The sequence below is a fragment of the Bombus vosnesenskii genome, unplaced genomic scaffold (assembly GCF_011952255.1).
Source record: "Bombus vosnesenskii isolate JDL3184/JDL3185 unplaced genomic scaffold, Bvos_JDL3184-5_v1.1 scf7180000016264, whole genome shotgun sequence".
Taxonomy (NCBI): Eukaryota; Metazoa; Arthropoda; class Insecta; order Hymenoptera; family Apidae; genus Bombus; species Bombus vosnesenskii.
In genome coordinates, this window is record NW_022884333.1 from 137,671 (window position 1) to 157,582 (window position 19,912).

Sequence of the window (19,912 nt, forward strand, 5' to 3'; positions counted from 1 at the left end):
ATACTAAAAAGACATTATACCATACTTTTTATTAATTTATATTCTGGATAAAATATTACATTATGCTATGTCGCATAGTATTCGTTAAAATATTCCAAACACATTTGGGGCGATTTTGTACACTTCGAACAATATGTTGCAGTTCTTTTTACGTTTTTTCTTGCTTCTTGACGTGCGACAGTTTGCCTCTTCTTCTCGTAACATAGGGCGCACATCCTTGTTATAGGCTTGCCCTGCTGATTCTTACGAATCTCCAAATGGCGGGACACCTTCGTTTTTTTCCGATGGTTGTCGGGCACAGTATTTCCTGAGGACACATCCGACCATTCGGAAACGAAAATTTCCCGAAATTTTCTTATTTGAATTTGTTTGTTTGTGGCTGTTTGGTACACAATATGAGCAGTTACTATAGTTGTTCCTAAGAGTAAATGTAGTGATAATTTCCGATACTACTTGATGCTTTTCAGTATCGTAGTGGCATATGAGGCCATCTGGTCACTTCTGTCGATACCAGTTTTTCCATTATTGTATACTACTCTCCTCACTTTCAAATATATTTCCACGCTGTCTACTGAACATTTTAAGGATGAAAAAATCGCTGATGTGCGTCTCACAAGAAGTATGCCTCTCGACTAAATGAAAGATCTGGGATATCTGCCATGAGAGCGTACCGACGATCGGATTTGGGCCCCGCAGGAAACTTAGCCGAAGTGCGCTGGGCGACCAACGTTAACACTTTGACTGTGTCGCGTAATAATTTAACAAATTATTGAAAAAGTGTCGATCTCAAAACAGGAGATCGAGCTCTTTATTTCCACATACTTATACAATGATTGATAATAAACTTTCGATGTTCGAGGTTCATAACGATAGACTTTTAAAGTTTTGGGTAGTTTCGAATTATGCAGACTGCAAACTGGCAGACTAGCTCGGGTGATTTCGGGCGGAGTATTTATATTCTTTTATTTGTTGGAGTGGGAGAAAAACTTTGGTCGTGCGGATCTATCATATGGTTGGATGTTACTCTGGATTTTGGTTGTACGGATGTATCATGTTTAGAGTGATTGGATGTTACCCTGGCGGTGACTCGTGATAAGACGGTTGGGATTAACTATCTTATCGGAGTCAAATTTACCCTGTGACAACTGCCACGACACTCGTATTCGGGTGTCAGCAAAGTTTCCGGTGGGGCCGCGTAATCCGTATTCAGGTGTCGTTTATTTGACTACTTGCGAAGGATCGTCGTAAATATTTGAAAAGATATTCCAAAGGAAATGACAAAACTATTGAATTGTTATAAAAGTAATACTAAAATGGTTTATTAAAGAGTAGAGCGCCGCACGTCGGTGGTGAGTGAGAGGCACATTTGGAGCGTTAAGGACTAAACATTCATAAGAAACAAACTTGATCGAATATTTTACCCGTTTATATCAATAATAGATGTTAATAATAACATACAATTATTAATTAAATATAGTAAAAAAAATAATAACTAATAATTATAGTTTTAAAAAAATAATAATAACATATAATATGTAATATATAATAATAATTGTATTAATAGACTGGTGGAGGACCTGGACCTTTGTATTTTATGGTTTCAAGAATATTCGAAGGAATTTATAAAATCCCACAAGATTAGTCCAGATGTTTATATACAACTAGCATTACAATTTACACACTTTAGGTGAGTATCTATTTTATATTCAATAGTTACCATTTTTTTCCATATTCATTGTTTACTGCGAACAAATTTAAATTGCTAAAAGTATCTATACGGTGAGATACAAAATTAAATCATACAACGAAAGAATTGATCTTAGAGGTTTTAATCTTTAACACGTTGAATGTCAGCTAATGTTACAGGGATTGCCCGTGGCGTCATGATGAATTTTTATTATGCGATATATATAATGTTGAAATATTACTTACAAGAGATAAGTTGCGGTGTATAATCATGTTTAATGAATTTAACTCACAGGAGTCATCAGTAACCCCCATGGCGCTGAAGTGCGATTTCGCGCGATTCACTTATTTTTTGCGATTATCAATTATCTCATATTGTTTCTTCGTGTTACTAAATAATTGTCCCACGTGTTTATTCTTGTCTAGAGCGTGTAACAATCAAGTAAGAGCGTTTATTATACTTTTATATGCTACACAAATGTTTGCACTTCATGCTTTCTGTTTTTTAGTTAGCCCTTAAAGTTAATATAATTTCAAATGAAGATTATGCGTCAAGCAATTCCACTGACGATACATTTTTATCAAATCCCTCCAAACGATGTCGAGTACTGTCAGACAGAGGAAAGTTCTTTGAGCAGTTTATCTAATATGATAATAACAATATGCGTACATAATAGGTCTATATTTCATGTATAAATACAACTATTTTTATGTTTTATATTGCATTAATTTCGTTACACCATTGTAGTAACGATGGTAATAATGAAAAATTTATAATTACTGACATTTGTTCAAATTATGTATTTCTACTAATATTGGCGTGCCAGTAATAATGGCTCCCACGGCGCTACCGACAAGTTGTCACCGGTGACCCCGTGGCATTCAGCGTGTTAAGCATTTTTTACTTCACTCTGTGAACATTGAGCTTCTAAACCCTTCGGTCGCTTTATTAACATCCTGCACGCTTATCGATTGACAAAAAAGATAATAAACTCATCTATCGATTTACACAAGACGTTTTTTATATGATTGACATTTGCGTAAAAGGAAGCTGCTAGTATAAGGCAAACGCGTGGAAAGAAGAATGTTATAAACATATTTATTATAAACAAAAATTTTACTAGCATTCGGAAAATTAAGGGAATTTTAATGCGTGTGTGTGTATGTTAAATTGTAGGAAAAAACCGAATAGTGCGCTATGTGTAACTCTTTGAATTGCCTACAACTGCATAAATGTTCGAGGTATACATAGCTACTATTTACTATTTACGAAGTGTCACAATGGTCCTCGCTTATGTTAACACGCTGCTCAAAACAATTACGTTCTAATTATTATGAGATGTTCCTTCTTCCTGTTACTGCGACTTTTTATATCCATTCCATGCGTTCTTTTATGCTATGTTAGTTTATCTTCCAAATTATTGTCTTAAATGTATCACAGTGTCATACGAATAACATATCTTATTAAGAGACATTAAGTCTATATAGCTTGTTCGTTTGATTGATGCTATAGAACCATTCATAAGAGCGATTTTTTATTGTTTTGAGCAACGTATCAACATATGTATTAACAGTGTGGTGAATAATTCGAGACACAAACGCATTTTCTGCATTATCTCTTCAGTATTTCCAAGAAACCATTGATCATGTCTAGATATGTTAAGTGAAATTGTTCTTGCGAAAGTTAAATTGAACGCTACAGGATATCGAGAGATGTTACATGGCGAATTATTGCCTTTCATGACTGAAACAGAAGACAAAAGACATTTCTCAAAAGGAGGCCGCTACAAAAAAGGTGGTTTCAAGATTTCGCAATAGAATTATTAACATGAACAGTATTGAGTGCTGATTTGAAAACGATCATGAACTTGTGGGAAATTCTTGGTTAAAAACGTTTACGATCAGGAGAAGCCAACTATAGAAAATATCGTTGAACTTAAAAAAAAAGAATAAAATCAATGTGGGCGATTATTTGAAACACAACTTCAAATAAGTTAGAGGATAGTGTACCTAATAGTTTAATAGAAGTAATCAAAAATAAAGAGCAATCCACTAAATATTGAATGAAAACATAAGAAAATTGAGTTTATATTCTTTCACAGCCACAAACATAGTTTTAAGAGAAAATTTAATTTCTTGCAAACCTCAAAAGAAGGGAATTTCTGTTTGTTGTATTTTCAATTTTGTATTATATTATAATATGAAATTATATAAACAATTTTGTCAATCTTTGTTTTAATATTATGAAATATCTAAAAATAGGGTTGAGTTTATAATTGTTCAGGATACTGTACATATGCACTCTGAATTTATTAACAACTGTAAAGAAGCTAATAATAAATTCTTATGTCTAAAATCTTTTGTTTGGAACAGATTGCATGGAAACTTAGTAGCAACTTACGAGAGCGCAGGCATTCGAAGATTCGCATTAGGAAGAATCGATTGCATCAGAGCAGCCAGCCCGGAAGCTCTGGCCTGGGCGAAGGCCATGTGCCAAGGGGATCCCGAAAGTCAAACCACGAATCAGCAAAGCAACACCCTAGACGATGGCATCAAAAGAGTTCAGTTCACCATTTACAGTGTAACTGAAACTTGGCTGTATTTCGTAGAGTTTGTCGTTTGTAGCGACACGATACTCCCCATAGACGAAATATTTTCAAAACATAACGACCATCCAATTACTTAAGCTTCAGATTACGCTGAAACTGTGGAAAGACTGACTAGGCTCCGATTTCGGTGATTTTAGGATATGTTGTAGAAATTGATATTTTGAACAATTTCTCCTATACATATAAAGGCTGAATTCGTTTAGTCTCTGAGATACTCGCGAAAAACTGCTACGGTGAATTCTACCTATAATTGCGCATCTGTGGCAACGTATGTGTCAGCATTGATTATCGAGTGTGAAAAATAACACTTAACCCAAACCGACAAACTATAAGTAAAACATGATATATAACGATAGTAACGTATAATGTCAGAATTGGTTGCTGAGTGTGAAAAATGACACCTGATCCAAACCGATAAAGTATAAGCAAAAGAATTAGGTTTGGTTTAGGCGTTATTTTATCCGGCGGATAATGAGACATCCAGCAACCAATATTAATGCATACGTTGCCAAACATGCGCAACTACAGTATGTTCGTTTTAGTTGTATAAACACGATTACTTCTGTAAGTATCAAAAGTACAGAAAGATATTTCAGACAAAAGTAGTATGGTACGAAAGAGCATAATCTGGTGAAGTTAGCTTTTACATAGATGGCCAAGTAGAGATCATATGAAGGTGATATACATTTTTTTTTATGGAATCATATAATTTTAAATACTGTAATAGATCCGTTTCAACATTCTCTACAAAAAAGTGGCCACCTAATTATGCAGAAAAGTCATTAGTTTAGAAGATATTTTAACTTTAATTTGTCAAATTTAAAGTACGGTAGACAAAGAAAGACGCAAGCTGATAGTTTAATACTTTAAATTTTACAAATTAAAGTTAAAATATCTTCTAAACTAATGATTTTTCTACATAATTAGGTGAATACTTTCTTTGTAGAGAATGCTGAGGCGGATCGATTACTGTATTTAAAATTATATGATTCTATCTAAAGAAACCTATATGTCATCTTCATATAACATCTACTTGGCTATCAGCAAAAGAATACTGTACGCATACTGTACGCAGAATTCAGTTCTTCCACCAGCAGTTCTTTGTAAATATTTCGGAAACTAGGCAAGTCCAGCCCTTATATGTGTCGGATCACGATTCGAATTTTAGGCGCGCGACGACTCTTCATGTGGACTAGCCATCGTTTCACAAAGCCGAGATTTTATTTACACGTATATACAGGTCTATCACTAAGCTTAACAAATAATAAGTACAACTAATAATAAGTCTAACAAACACTAAGCCTAATGAATAATACGATCTACGAATAATTAAATCAAATAATACTATTAGCAATGTTTGAGTTCAAACGAATCCACGGTCACCGGGATAACTCCTTACTAAGCGAAACTAACTTAGACGCAAATGCGATCGTCGAAAATGCTCGATGTATCACTCTCCAAGGCAATCGCAAGAATGCCAGCCTCGTGGAGATTTTTCTCCCTGTACGATTGCATTTTGTTTTCTATACCCGTTTGGAAGCATCGAGAAGGTTCCAAACGCCGTAGCTAGGCACACTCGTTGGAAGCATCGAGAAAGTTCCAAACGCCGTTGCTAGGCAGTTTCTGCCTGGAGTTTTGATTACTAATACAATGTATGTCCCACTGCATCGGCACCTCCGAGGCAACATCACACGTGGCTCGGCCCGCTCTCGAGGCCGCATACCGCCACAACTACATTTCTCGGAAAACACATACAACCACTCCAGACCTCCGTTAGATAAAACATCCATCCCGTGACCGTGGCTACGTTCAGCGACCTATTGTCACCTCGAACCCAATGTCGCTTATTACAAATCTTAAGCAATTACAACTATAATAAAATCTAAGCTAAGGTACTAGAGGATGTTCCGAAAATTTCCAAGGAAATGCTTCGGCTTTCCTTTCATCTGCGACACGGCCATCCTGACTATCACACGTCCTCGGGTGTACCTTCGTCAACAAAACAGAAGGAAACAAGATTAGTATTATTGTGATTAGCATTCAAAGTGCCAATTGCATTCTGCGTGCTTTCAGTCGGGTCGTAATGACATGACGGACCATTCTCGATTTCACACCCAAATAGGTCTCATCCTTCGAATCGCACATACTCTCAAAGTTCGTTACATAACCAGCTTCGTAACACGATCGCTGTCAACACTAGACCGCCTCCAGCCTCGTGACATTGTCACTGTCGGTACTAGACCAGCTCCAGCTTCGTGACATCGTCGCTGTCGGTACTAGACCAGTTCCAAATCCGTGACATTGTCGCTGTCGGTACTAGACCAGCTCCAACCTCGTGACATTGTCGCTGTCGGTACTAAACCGGCTCCCAGCTTCGTGACATCGTCACTTCCAGTGCCTGACCGCACTGAACTTCATCCCATGGCCGCACCTGCGCTCATATAATTCTACGATCCTCTGGGATCGGGGTACTCACATCGCCATGGTCACTGTTCTCGTCATCACAACAGACATCCAACTCCGCAGGAATGCAACTATCCGGCATTTTCCTTAACCTGTCATGACTGTACTTGTATGACCTTTTCCCATCCAGTGTTTTCAAGGTATATCGGTCTCCTTCCAGGACCTCCGATATCACAAACGGACCCCTGAATTTTGGATCCAATTTTGTCTGGTTCCTTTCTTCATTTTGGCGTAGTACCAAATCACCGAGATTAAACCTAACTGCTTTAGCTTTGGTTTTATCGAATCTCTCTTTGTCATACCTAGCACTAGTTTCCATCTCTTTTATTGCCTGTTGTCTTACACTGGAGATATCTATTTCTTTTTCCTCGATGTTATCAGGTAGTAATAAGTCATACGGTCTTGCTGCTCTACCAATCAATAACTCTAAAGGACTCGATTTGGTTACGCGGTTGATGGTGCAATTCAAAGCCAATTGCATCTCCCCGATCGCGTCTTGCCATGAACGCCCGGTCGTTTCTACCGTTGTGAACATATTTTTTAACGTGCTCATAACACGTTCTACTTGCCCATTGGCCCTACTTGCACCGGTCGCGATCAAATGAACTTTGATTTGTTTGCTTGCACAGAATTCTTGAAATTCCCGGCCCGTGAAACATCTACCCTGATCTGCTATTATCCGACAGGGACTACCGAACAAAAACACGGCGGACTTAAGTGCTTTGATAACGCTAAGCGAATCCAATTTGCGTGTGTGATGTAAGTGCACGAATTTCGTAAAGGCATCGATCAAGACGACGACATACTCTTTCGAGTCATTCTTGCCACTCAGCTTGCCCGTTATGTCCATGTGCACCGTATGCCACGGTATGCCGGTCTTAGGTATAGGATGCAGTTCAGCCTGTATTTTACCTGAACTAGCCTTCGAAACTCTACAAGCATGGCAGTTCTCGACAAATTTGCGAACATACTTCGCCATTCCCTCGAACCAATAATACTCATAGAGCTTCTCGAGCGTTTTATCCCATCCTAAGTGCATAATTGACTGATGCACATGGTTGATGACGGACCATCTAAAACCTCTCGGAACAATGGGTAAGCAAAGGGTTCTGCCCTTTCGTTGTATTTTACGGTAAAGTGTACCGGATCGCAGTTCATAGGTATTCGCGATATCTTCCGCGAGCTCTTCGTTCTGTAATTTATTAACGATTTCGGAGATTTGCGGATCGCGACGTTGTTCCGCTAATAGCCAATCTTCGGAGATCTCGGCCAGATTAATCTCTTTCTCTGCGACCTTGTCTATCATACGGCGATTCAAGTCTACAGGGTTTCGCGAAAAGAAATCTACGTGGGCCATTCGTTTACCCTCTCGATACATGATGTCAAAATCGAATGTTTGCAAATAAGCCCACCACCTATAAACCCGGTCGTTTAAGTTTACTTTGTTGCTGGAGGCTTTCAAGGAATTACAGTCGGTAACTACTAAGAATTTCCGTCCATGTAAGTAGTGTCGGAAATGCTTGACGGCGCTTACTACTGCTAGTGTCTCCAGTTCGTACGAATGATACCTAGATTCCGCGGGACTGGTCCTTTTACTATAATATTCGATGACTCTGTTTTCCTTTTCGACTTTATGCATTAAAATAGCTCCATACCCCTCCGAACTAGCGTCGGTATGTAGCTCTATGGGACGATTGGGATCAAATATCATTAACACCGGCGCGTCGGTCAGGACGGAAATTATCTGTTGTCTTATCTTTTCGTGCCTGTCCGTCCAAGTTATGTGCTTGTTACTAGAAGTGAGTGCGTACAAGGGTTTCATCACTTGTGAAAATTTAGGAATAAATTTTCGGAAGTAAGAGGCCAAACCTATGAACTGCCTAAGCTGTGTGACGGTCGACGGTGCAGGTAAAGAATTCAAAGCTTGTATTTTTCCCGGGTTTGGACGAACTTCTCCGTTACGAATTACATATCCCAAATAAAGTACCGACGTCTTCAGAAAAGAACATTTAGCGAAATTGAAAGAAAATCCGGCGTTTACGAGAGTGTTTAGTACAGTGTGCAACCTTTCTAGAGCTTGATCTATTGAGTCGGCGATTATTAGAACGTCGTCCAAATAAACAGCGACATACGAATAAGCGAGGTCGCCTAAGGCCTTGAAAATGGCTCTCTGGAAAACGGCTGGTGCATTTTTCAACCCAAACGGCATCGTCACATATTCGTATTGACCGTCGGGGGTAACGAACGCAGTATATTCCGTCGAGTTAGGATGAATGGGAATCTGGTGAAATCCGCTAGCCATGTCCAGGCTAATGAAGTATCTCGCACTCTGCAATCTCGCGATTTGGTCAGCAATAAGGGGTAAGGGATACCGATCCGCGACCGTATTTTTATTCAGCGCTCGAAAGTCTACACACAATCTGTCTGAGCCGTCCTTCTTCTTCACGAGTATCATAGGGCTCGCGAACGGCGAATTACTAGGTTTTACAATTTGTGCTTTAATTAATTCGTCTATTCTCTCGCGTACTATTCTTCGCTCTTCCTCGCTAAGCCTGTAAGGGCTTCTCTGCACGGTGACGTTAGAATCAATTAGCCGTATTTCCAACTGGCCCGTACTGACGCGAGTACGCGGGAAACCCGTAATGAATGATTCTTTAAATTTTTCGAGAACAGAGATTAATCGATCTTTATCGTTACCGATCACATCAGTGTCAACCTCGTTAATGTTGACCGCATCTTCCGCGACTTTACCACAAGCGTTAACGACCTTTGTTTTACAAATAACGAGGCTATTTTGCGTGATATTTACGTCGAATCCCTGGCTCAAAATCTCGCGACCAATCATGATGTCGTATTTTAGGTAATCGTCAGCAAGGACATGAAAAACTATCTCCAATGTAAGACCGTTAATACAAACAGTGGACAAAATCTGAAGTGTACTCTTAATACAAGTATTCCCGATCCCCCGCATCACTACCACATCGGTTATTCTTTTACCCGAAAATTTCGAGGCTAGGGACTCTTTGATTAACGAACACTCGGCCCCAGAATCAAAGTAAAATGGATACGACTCACCCAGATGGCTTAATCTACCAGCCGGAGCTTCCACTACACAGGAGTCGATCCGGCGTTCGTCAATGGAATCGTAGTTTCTTTTCCGCGATGATGGGCAATTAGGCGCGATATGTCCCTCCTCGTGGCATTTGAAGCAGGTCACCTTCGACGATGCGACTGGTCGTATATCCTGCTCCTTCCCCGTTTGTGTTTGCAGGCGACACTCCGTTCTCCTATGTCCGTGAGCACCACAGCGGTAGCACTTAATCCGAGGAACTGATAGCCTGCTTCGTTTAGCTTCAGGTTCCGTTAGTGAATTTCTTGGCGAAAATGTCGGCTGATCGTTGTAAGGGAGAATCCTCATTTCATCATGAAATTGGTCCTCCGTCCTGATATTATTCGCGAGCGTTAGTCGCCGAAAGCGTCGATCTTGTGAACTCAGTATATAAAGGGCGAGGGCATTGATCACTTCGGGCATCGTTAGATCTTGCAACTTCGTCTGCAGCATGGAGCGGAGGCGACTACCGTACGCTCCCGGGGATTCAGTCTCCGACGGTCGTTCTCTGGATATCCTTATTAACGCCGAAGCGGCTGTCTCTCTGCCACCAAAACGCGAAAGAAATTGTTCCTTAAACGTTGGCCAGGTAAGCTTTCCACCACGCACCATTTGTGAAAGCCAATGCGCAGCAGGACCCCTTAGGGCGCGATTTACAGCGGAAAGTAACGCACTATCTTGCATCGGGTGGTCTTTCAAAATCAGATCAGTATGAGAGCACCACGCGGATGGATCGGCGTCCGCGCCTTCGGGGTCAAAACGTGGTAACGTTGCATCCTTAGATTCCGTACTCGGTCTTTGCTCCCCCGGTTTGTGCGCTAGCGTCTGAATTAACTCACGCATAAGGACCATTTGCTCTTGTAGCACTTTAAACGGTTCTAATACCACTTCTGATGTCGGATCACGATTCGAATTTTGGGCGCGCGACGACTCTTCATGTGGACTAGCCATCGTTTCACAAAGCCGAGATTTTATTTACACGTGTATACAGGTCTATCACTAAGCTTAACAAATAATAAGTACAACTAATAATAAGTCTAACAAACACTAAGCCTAATGAATAATACGATCTACGAATAATTAAATTAAATAATATTATTAGCAATGTTTGAGTTCAAACGAATCCACGGTCACCGGGATAACTCCTTACTAAGCGAAACTAACTTAGACGCAAATGCGATCGTCGAAAATGTATCACTCTCCAAGGCAATCGCAAGAATGCCAGCCTCGTGGAGATTTTTCTTCCTGTACGATTGCATTTTGTTTTCTATACCCGTTTGGAAGCATCGAGAAGGTTCCAAACGCCGTTGCTAGGCACACTCGTTGGAAGCATCGAGAAAGTTCCAAACGCCGTTGCTAGGCAGTTTCTGCCTGGAGTTTTGATTACTAATACAATGTATGTCCCATTGCATCGGCACCTCCGAGGCAACATCACACGTGGCTAGGCCCGCTCTCGAGGCCGCATGCCGCCACAACCACATTTCTCGGAAAACACATACAACCACTCCAGACCTCCGTTAGATAAAACATCCATCCCGTGACCGTGGCTACGTTCAGCGACCGATTGTCACCTCGAACCCAATCTCGCTTATTACAAATCTTAAGCAATTACAACTATAATAAAATCTAGGCTAAGGTACTAGAGGATGTTCCCAAAATTTCCAAGGAAAGGCTTCGGCTTTCCTTTCATCTCCGACATATGCATAGAAAAAGGTAACTCAAAACCTTAGTTAACTTAAGTTTTACAAAACTTAAGTTTTACAATATACCAAAAATCATCGAAATCGAAGTCTAGTCAGTCTTTTCACAGTTTCACCCAAATTACTCGAGCTTTTCATGTTTCTTTCACTTTTCGCAAGTTCTCATACTCATCTACAGAGGTGTACGTACACAGCATTAATCCGAAAAGAAGAACCGAAATCATAAATACGATTCCACAAAAACGACAAGCGGTGGACAAGTCTATATAGATGGGAAAAATAACGAAATAATAAAGGAAGGGAGACTCTTGAAGAAAAAGGCAATCAATTAAACTAGACCGTGTTCGCTCTTTTTCCCGTTGGAGTGTTTGCCTGGTCTCTCGAGTGGCCTCGGGCGAGTTTCATGGGGGTTTACCGTTTGCTTTCTTTCCGCGGTTCACCCTCGTCTGGAAAATGGCACGGCGAGCTGACTGTTGTTTCTCGTTTATCACGATGTTATTTCAGCCGTCCTCTATCCCGCAATTACTCGGCTGTTCATCGAAAATGCACGATAATGAAATTGACTCCCTCCGTGCGTGTAGTTTTCTACCCTAACGACTAACGAGCCCATACGTTTCCGTGGATACACTCGTTTTCGTGTACCGTATACAGAATGTTTCCTAGTTTGCACTAACAACAGAAAATGGGGTGGTTGATCGCCTAAAAATATTTATGTACGTATATAGCCACAACCAGACAATATTTTCTTCTTATATGCATAACTTCATTTCCGATCAAGTTAGTTTTCAATGATTTTCACGAAAGAAATACTAGGTACTCAAATGTCAAATTAATAGTTGACAATGGGAGAACAAACGAGTACTAATTAAATCGTAATGGTTTATATACAAAATAATTTTAGTAACTGGGACGGACTGTAGTTTTATTGAAGCGAAAAGTTATAGTTAGGAAAAGGTTATAAAGAAGAATGCACCGACACAATTCCACTTTTCCTTAAATGGAGCTCTACGATTTTCTTTTGTATAAATTGGTTCCTCATATTATTTTGAGACGAAGCTCTTATAAGTTATAAGTCAGTATCATCGAAATACAGTAAAATCTATCTTATCCGAACTAATAAGGAGACAAAACTGTTGGGATAATGAAATTTTCCGATAATGAAGCGATCATTTTCCCGATGTGGAATTTCATTTATTCAAATACAGATTAAGATTAATTGACAGATTCTTTAAATATTTATGAATCCCATATCTTGTTGACTGCTGAATCACATAATTCTGCATACAGAAGAATCTCTTCTTGTACTGCGAATCATCGAAATCTTTTACAAAAAGGCACCTCTTCATCGTCACTTTCGTTTGCTACTTTTCTTTTTAATTGCGTGTTTAGGATCACGCGCGCCTTCTACAGCTATTAGTGACTACGTTCAGTGGAACGAAACGAATCTACAGCAAGTTGTAGAAACCAATGTCTTTCAGAAAATCTGGAGCTCGTTTGTTGCTTCCATTTGTGTAGAATCGCCACTATTATCGTCTTTATCGCAATGAAACTATTTCATTACCTCAGTATATTTAAAGCTTTTTTACTATTGCCAGCATCAGAGGAATATGCATCGGATAATTTTCAATATGATATTTTTATTTTTTAATGTCTGTGATCGCGGCTTTCCCAACACTATGTATTCTTGGTAATTCTGTTGCACTTGCACCAGTTTCGAGTTTTTTAATTATGTCGTAGTTTGTTTCAATAGTTAGAACGCTATTAGTTTCATAATAAATTCTTATAATCAAAACTCAATCAATCGAATCTAGGATAGAGTACGTTATATATGAACACTAATAAAATATGTATATATTTGAAAGAAGAGAAATGAAGAAGGGAATACTGAGAAATACTATGTTTAGATAATACAGCGTTTGGATATTAGGATATTCGAATAAGAAAGATTATACTGTACATATTTCCTTTTAAATTCACGCTCAACAAACGCTCAAACAAACATTTTCCTAAACATTTTCTTATTTTCTAACTTTACCTAAAGTAAAACTATAGTTCGTCTCAGAGTTAGTATATGAAGACCACCGATAAAAAGCATAACAAATCACATTTTCTGTCTTTTATAATACAACACTTTAAAAATTCAGTACGTTGTCAACCGTGCTTCAATTAAATATGCGTTACATATAAATATATTAATATTTTTTATCAGTGAATAATATACGACGCTATAATATACGACATATAACACACGATGCATATTAACGTACATGCTGCCTTTGTGCAGGAATCAAATTCGTTCAAAGGTATAATAAATTTTCGAAATTAATTTTTCTTAGTAATTAATATTAATGAATATGTACAACAAAATGCGAGGCATCATGTATACGAAAGTACTTATATATATACACGCATGCATTTACATATATTAACATGAACTTAATATGTCCATTTTCTGCGTACAAATAATTCTTTAATGTTAACATTTCTAATGAATTACTACAGAAGTGTAGATATATAAATATAGAATATACATATGTATATGTTATTTTCGCTCACCATTGAAATGGTCCGTTCGCAATGGCTTTTTCAGCAAGAGAGGATCAAGGAGCTGTTTGATTTGGCGGTACAACGACAGACTAAGGAAATGAACGACAACATAAATGGTTATGGAATCGACAACCACTTAATGGGCCTCCGTTACGCCGCGCAAGAAGCTGGAGAGCCAATCCCGGATATTTTCACTGATCAGGCTTATAAGATCGTCAATCATTTTGCTCTTTCCACGTCACAGGTTAATAATGATGATCAACGATTGATCGATACTTGAAACTCTCACATGTATGCCACTTTCATGTAGGCTTTCGTTCTCCAACACCTCAAAGTTGTCCACACGAGGTCATTATACACGATGACCAAACAGATCTGTAGCACTTCATCATCATCATCATTATCTGTCAGATTGATTCTGCATACTACATAAATTATTAGTTGTACATCTTTATGTCCAAATTGATTACGAGATTATTAATATAATAATTTATTAGAGTCTCCGAGCACAGTAATTTGCTAGCTAATTACGTTAGCAAACTGATAAATTACTAGGTATACAGCGCTGTGAATAATTATAGACTCAAACACATTTTCTGCATTATCTCTTCAATATATTCAAGACACCACTGATCATGCCTGGAAATGATTGAGTGAAATTGTTTTTGTAAAAGGTAGATTGAACGCTACAGGATATTAGGACATGTTACATGGTGAATTATTACCTTACATAACTGGAATGGAAAGCAAAAAACATTTTTTTAACGAGACAATGCTCCTATTCATACAGCTGCCACTACAAACAAGTGGTTTCAAGATTACGGAATAGAATTATTACTTATAATTAGAATTATTAGTCAGCATTGAGTGCAGATCTGAATTCAATCGAAAACCTGTGGAGAATTCTGGAAAAGTTTACGATCAAAAGAAACTATCTATAGAAAATATTGAACTTAAAAGAGAATAAAATCCGCTTTAAAAAAATAAAAGGAAAGCCACTAAATATTGAATGAAAATGTAACAAAATTAACATATTTCATATTTTGTTACGACCGTTCGCGGAGAGACGCGGTCGCGAGGAAAACGCGTCAGCGAGAGGCGTAAATTCTCGCTACGATTCGGTGAATCGACGCCGCGAAGTAGTCGTTCCCCTGTTTCGTTTAGGATAACAGAGGTAGTTGATTTGAATATGACACAGTAGTAAGTTATATTTCACCGTTTATTCCACAACTTATAACGAGGATAGTTACACTGGTGCGTATGTACGAGATGAGTGAGTGACTGAGTGATCTGCGGGTGTGTATACCCGCTCGAAGGATGTTGACCGTTCGAAGGATGCAAAAACAGTACTCTTGGAAGACGATGCTGTCTCGGAGGAGAGCTAAGGATGAGTGTGTCTAGCGCACGGGACCATCGGATTTGTTGGTGCCGATGTTATTTAGGAGAGTGAGGGAATAGGCTTCGTTTTTAATTGGTTAAACGAAGGGTCTTAACCGCCCTCGAGAGAAAGTGGTTAGTGGGAGGAAAGTTGCAGCGTACGTGAGAAAACCAACTTTCCCTTTTTCGCCGTGGTAGACAACAGTCTCTAGAAATTCCTCCGAACCAGATGTTTGTTTTGTTTGAAGGACCTTTTCTAGGAAATCTATGTGATTTATGGAAGGTCCTTGAAATCATGGAAGATACGCTGGGAGTATCCGAAGACATCTGGTTGCCATATTGCCAGCGGTGTGTGGCCTCGGCTAGGTAGTGTTACGCGACGTAACATATTTCTTCACAGCAACAAATACAATTCTAGCAGTAAAATTCATTTCATCCAAACTTCGAAAGAAGAAGATTTCTGCTTGTTGTATCTTCAGCTTTATTTTATATTATAATATGAAATTGTATAAACGATTTTCTCAATTTTAATGTTTTCTCATTTTAATATTATGAAAAATCTAAAAATAAGGTTGAGTTTATAATTATCCATGACACTGCAGGTTACAGACTCATACTGCATAAAGATTATGATTTTACGATTTTACAATTTGACAATTTTAGTACTTAGTAAATTACAATTGAAGTGGTTAACATTTACTTGTAGCATCGAAACATTAAACAAATCGATCAATCGAATTTCTGCTTAAATTCTATTTTTTCTAATAATCTTCTTAATAATTTAATTTCTAATAATCCCTATTTTAATCTCCCCCGTACTTTAAATACCGACTAACAAGAAATATCCAATTTTCAGGTAACTTCGAAAAACGATGCAATCATTGGTTACGGTCCAGTAGTACCAGACGGTTACGGTTGCGCTTACAATCTGAGAAGCAACGGCATCATATTTTCTGTATCTGCTTTCCATAGCGATGGCAGGACGAACGCAACACGTTTCGCTCAAACGCTCAAGCAAAGCTTATGGGACATGGCAGACATGTTAAACAGAGCGAATCAGAGATAAACTGGCGACTAAGAGATAAAGTCACGCCAAAGCAAAGTATTAAGATGCTAGATAGAAATAATGATCATTTCTCGGTTGCGAGTCCGAAATCATATCGAAAGGAAGTATACTCGAGCTCGTCTGAGAAAGTATTTAGCGTAGTACGAATAGTAAGCGTTTAAGAGAACTGTTCGCATTAGAACTCACACAATTTGCTAGATATCGCTGATTTGATTCCTCTTTAAAATTATGAATAGGAATAGAACAGAACCGATGCAAAAACTTTCTATATCTATTTCGAACAATCTATTTCCAATGAATGCATTTTAGCTAATAATTCTACATATCATAGTGAATTTTGTATTTGATTGTTCCCTCGATTCATGTTCGTGATATAATAACGCAAATACGAATAGAAATAACCAAAAGAAATTGTGTCATTTGAAAGAAATTTTGTCTCGCTATTCTTCCCAGTTTACATATTTGATATTTAATATCTTTTTTTAAGTATCGTATAATATTGTCGATAATTTTTCTGATAATTAAAGATAGTAGTTTGTTTGTAACAAAATAGTAATCTGTGGTTATCTTAATGAAACTGTTTTAATTTTATTTTAAAATTAGAAAAGATATACATGTTCCCAGGGCCAGAGTGTATTAAGTCAAACTTTTCAAGCTTTAAAGGAGAGGAAATCAAAGTTGCAGAAATTTTGTAACAAAATGTGCAACTAATATCAGTTTTACATTTTTATATTAAAAACTAAAGGATTAAAGAACGACAAAGTTCTTATCGTCGGGATAACTTTAATACGGGTAACGTAAAATGTCTTTTTTTTCAAAGTGGACTCAATTATTATTACATATTTACAGGTAACAATATTTTATTACAATATTTTAAGTAAGAAACGATTCGTTGCCTTAATTTTAAGTTACTATAATATTTTTTAAACAGTTAAAATAATTGCTTCTCTCTCTCTCTCTCTCTCTCTCTCTCTAATATATTATATTACAGAATTAAACTTCAATATGCAAAGACTCTCCATCAAATGGCACAATTTGTTTTAACAAAGATTATAAATTACCGTACGAAGGAAGCCTTCTATTACGAGCAATACATGTATAGAAACATCACGTTCATCTTACTTATTATTACAGTTATCGATATACATATCTAGAAGAAAACTGCGTTAATCATCTAATCGTTAATAAACTTAAAAAATTCTTCGCAAATCACTGGACACTGTAATCTCATCTGTTGTTAAGTAGGTACACGCGTACAAATGTTTATCAGGTAATTGACGACCAAAGCCGAACAAACCGAGACGAAAACGTTTAAACGGTAGTCGCTGCGTGTAGTAGGCAATATAGATCGATCGGTCATTGTAAAACTCTAGTCCTGTTACGAAGATCGTCGAACATTTATGTCCGAGCGCTGGAAGTTCCTTTCCACCGAAAGCGAAGTTTCGTTATTTCCCTCTCGCTTGGTTTTAATCGTGCATTCACGATTAAAGGGGGTCTAATTCTAATAATTAGTTGTATTGTTAAACTATCGGTGCTTTAACGGGTTTAGCCACGTGAATTGGATGTTCTATAGTGACATGTAACCTTAAATGTAATCAAACGATTAGTTAGTAATATCTAGGGATATTTAGAAACTACGAAAATGTTAATACACGTAGCTTCATGTTGCGAAATTCAAATAATTTAAGAGTAATTCGACGATTAAATGAGATATATCGATATGTTTGGAAGCAATGACATTTACTTTTATTGTTAGCTCGATGAGCGTAGATTTTATTGTTAGTTGTCTCACTATGAAGCGTACATTTTATTGAATCTGTATGCATTGAATGAAAAAGGCATCCAAAATGTGGTATTCTGTCTCAGGAGAAAGCATTAATTAATCATGTTTGATAAAACATAGTTGAATATCGATGTACCTTTATCTTCACATACAACGTCTCACAAAAGTATTCGAACATCCTTTAAAACAGAACTATCTTTCTTAATATCGAACCAAACGTCTTGACTTCTTTTGACAAGTTAGATGGATCGGTGGTTAACATTATTATGAGTCACAAACGATTGGCGAAAAATGGTGAAAATCGCAGTTTCTCACGAGTTTGGACCTATGACTGTAATACATCTAAAGATTCTTACATCTTTCGATGCCTGTCCCTTGTTTCTGTATCAACCGATTTCGATGAAATTTTCAGTACGTATATAATTAAGATAAATCTTAACACATCTTTCAAATTTTTATTACAGGCTCGAATAAGGAGATTGTAAAAAAGACCTTTACTATTTTCTTCGTGATTTCGACCAGTTGCAATTTTTTCAAATATTTTTATAAACTGGTTAACTAATTCATCTATGTTCCCAAAAAAAATTCAAGTCGTTTGGTCCAATGTGAGAAAAGATATTCTGTTTTAAAGGGTGTTCAAATACTTTCACGAGTCACTCTAAGTAAACTTTATAGCTCAATTATTGTAAGCAATTAACATACCACAGTTATTTTCTGTAGAATTGATAATAACCCATCGTTTAAAACTGTAAACAAGAATACGTTTATTCAGTGCTATGATGATTCAACTATTTCGTGTGAGAAAGTATCAAATCTTCCTGTTAATCCTGCTAGTGTCCAATTTTTCTATCTTAATATCGCTTTCATTTCAACTACAATTTTGTCATATTTTTCTCAAGCCAAAATTATTCACTAAGAATAGGAAAACACTATTACGTTAAAAATGATGTAAAGGATGCAACAGACTTAAATACAATTTTGAAACAAACTGCCTTATTTGGCAAAAAGATCATATGTTTCGACATGAAACAGTAGAAACGTAATACATAATAATACGTGCCAATTAAACGATTGGAAACTTTGATTACTTTTACGTCATAAGAAGGAAACGTATATATTTTGTACAATCTAACGTATACTTTACAGATATTAAATTATTATAACAAAAAAATTTAATCGCGAAGCATCACGATATAAATTTCTTCGTAACGGAAGCACTTTAAACACCAAGTACAAAATCTTAAACACGTGTTTTAGATTTACTAAACTGTTATTAAGTGAAAGATTTATTTATATCATATCAAAATTATAAAATTGCTGTCGAGTATGAAACATAAAATATCAATCGTAAAGGCTGTAAAAATATATCATTCGCGGTGTTAAGCTTGTTTTATAGTTTGATACCTTTACAGTAAAGACAACGAAGAGACAGAGTACACGAATAGAAGTTGAAATACTAAATAACTCGGTAAGGTAGAGAAAAGATTTCTAGCGCACGGACCTCGTCTGTCGCAACACATTCTAAACGTGGCCAATCGTTCGTGTTTTGGCGCCCGCACAGTAAACTCTTGT

The 19,912-nt window shown here is 37.4% G+C and overlaps 1 protein-coding gene across 2 annotated transcripts in view; it reads left to right on the plus strand.

The window, feature by feature from the left end:
* The window catches only part of LOC117242175 (choline O-acetyltransferase), a 29,912-nt gene extending 12,801 nt beyond the window's left edge, over positions 1-17,111 (plus strand). The window contains exons 6-9 of one of the 2 annotated variants that reach the window (XM_033508638.1): positions 1,565-1,687; positions 4,060-4,267; positions 14,158-14,358; positions 16,348-17,111. In XM_033508638.1, the coding sequence (XP_033364529.1) occupies positions 1,565-1,687; positions 4,060-4,267; positions 14,158-14,358; positions 16,348-16,557 (742 nt within the window). In that variant the 3' untranslated portion in view covers positions 16,558-17,111. The remainder of the gene's footprint in view (positions 1-1,564; positions 1,688-4,059; positions 4,268-14,157; positions 14,359-16,347) is intronic. The other variant, XM_033508639.1, reaches the window with a different exon arrangement.
* The last annotated feature ends 2,801 nt before the right edge of the window (positions 17,112-19,912 follow it).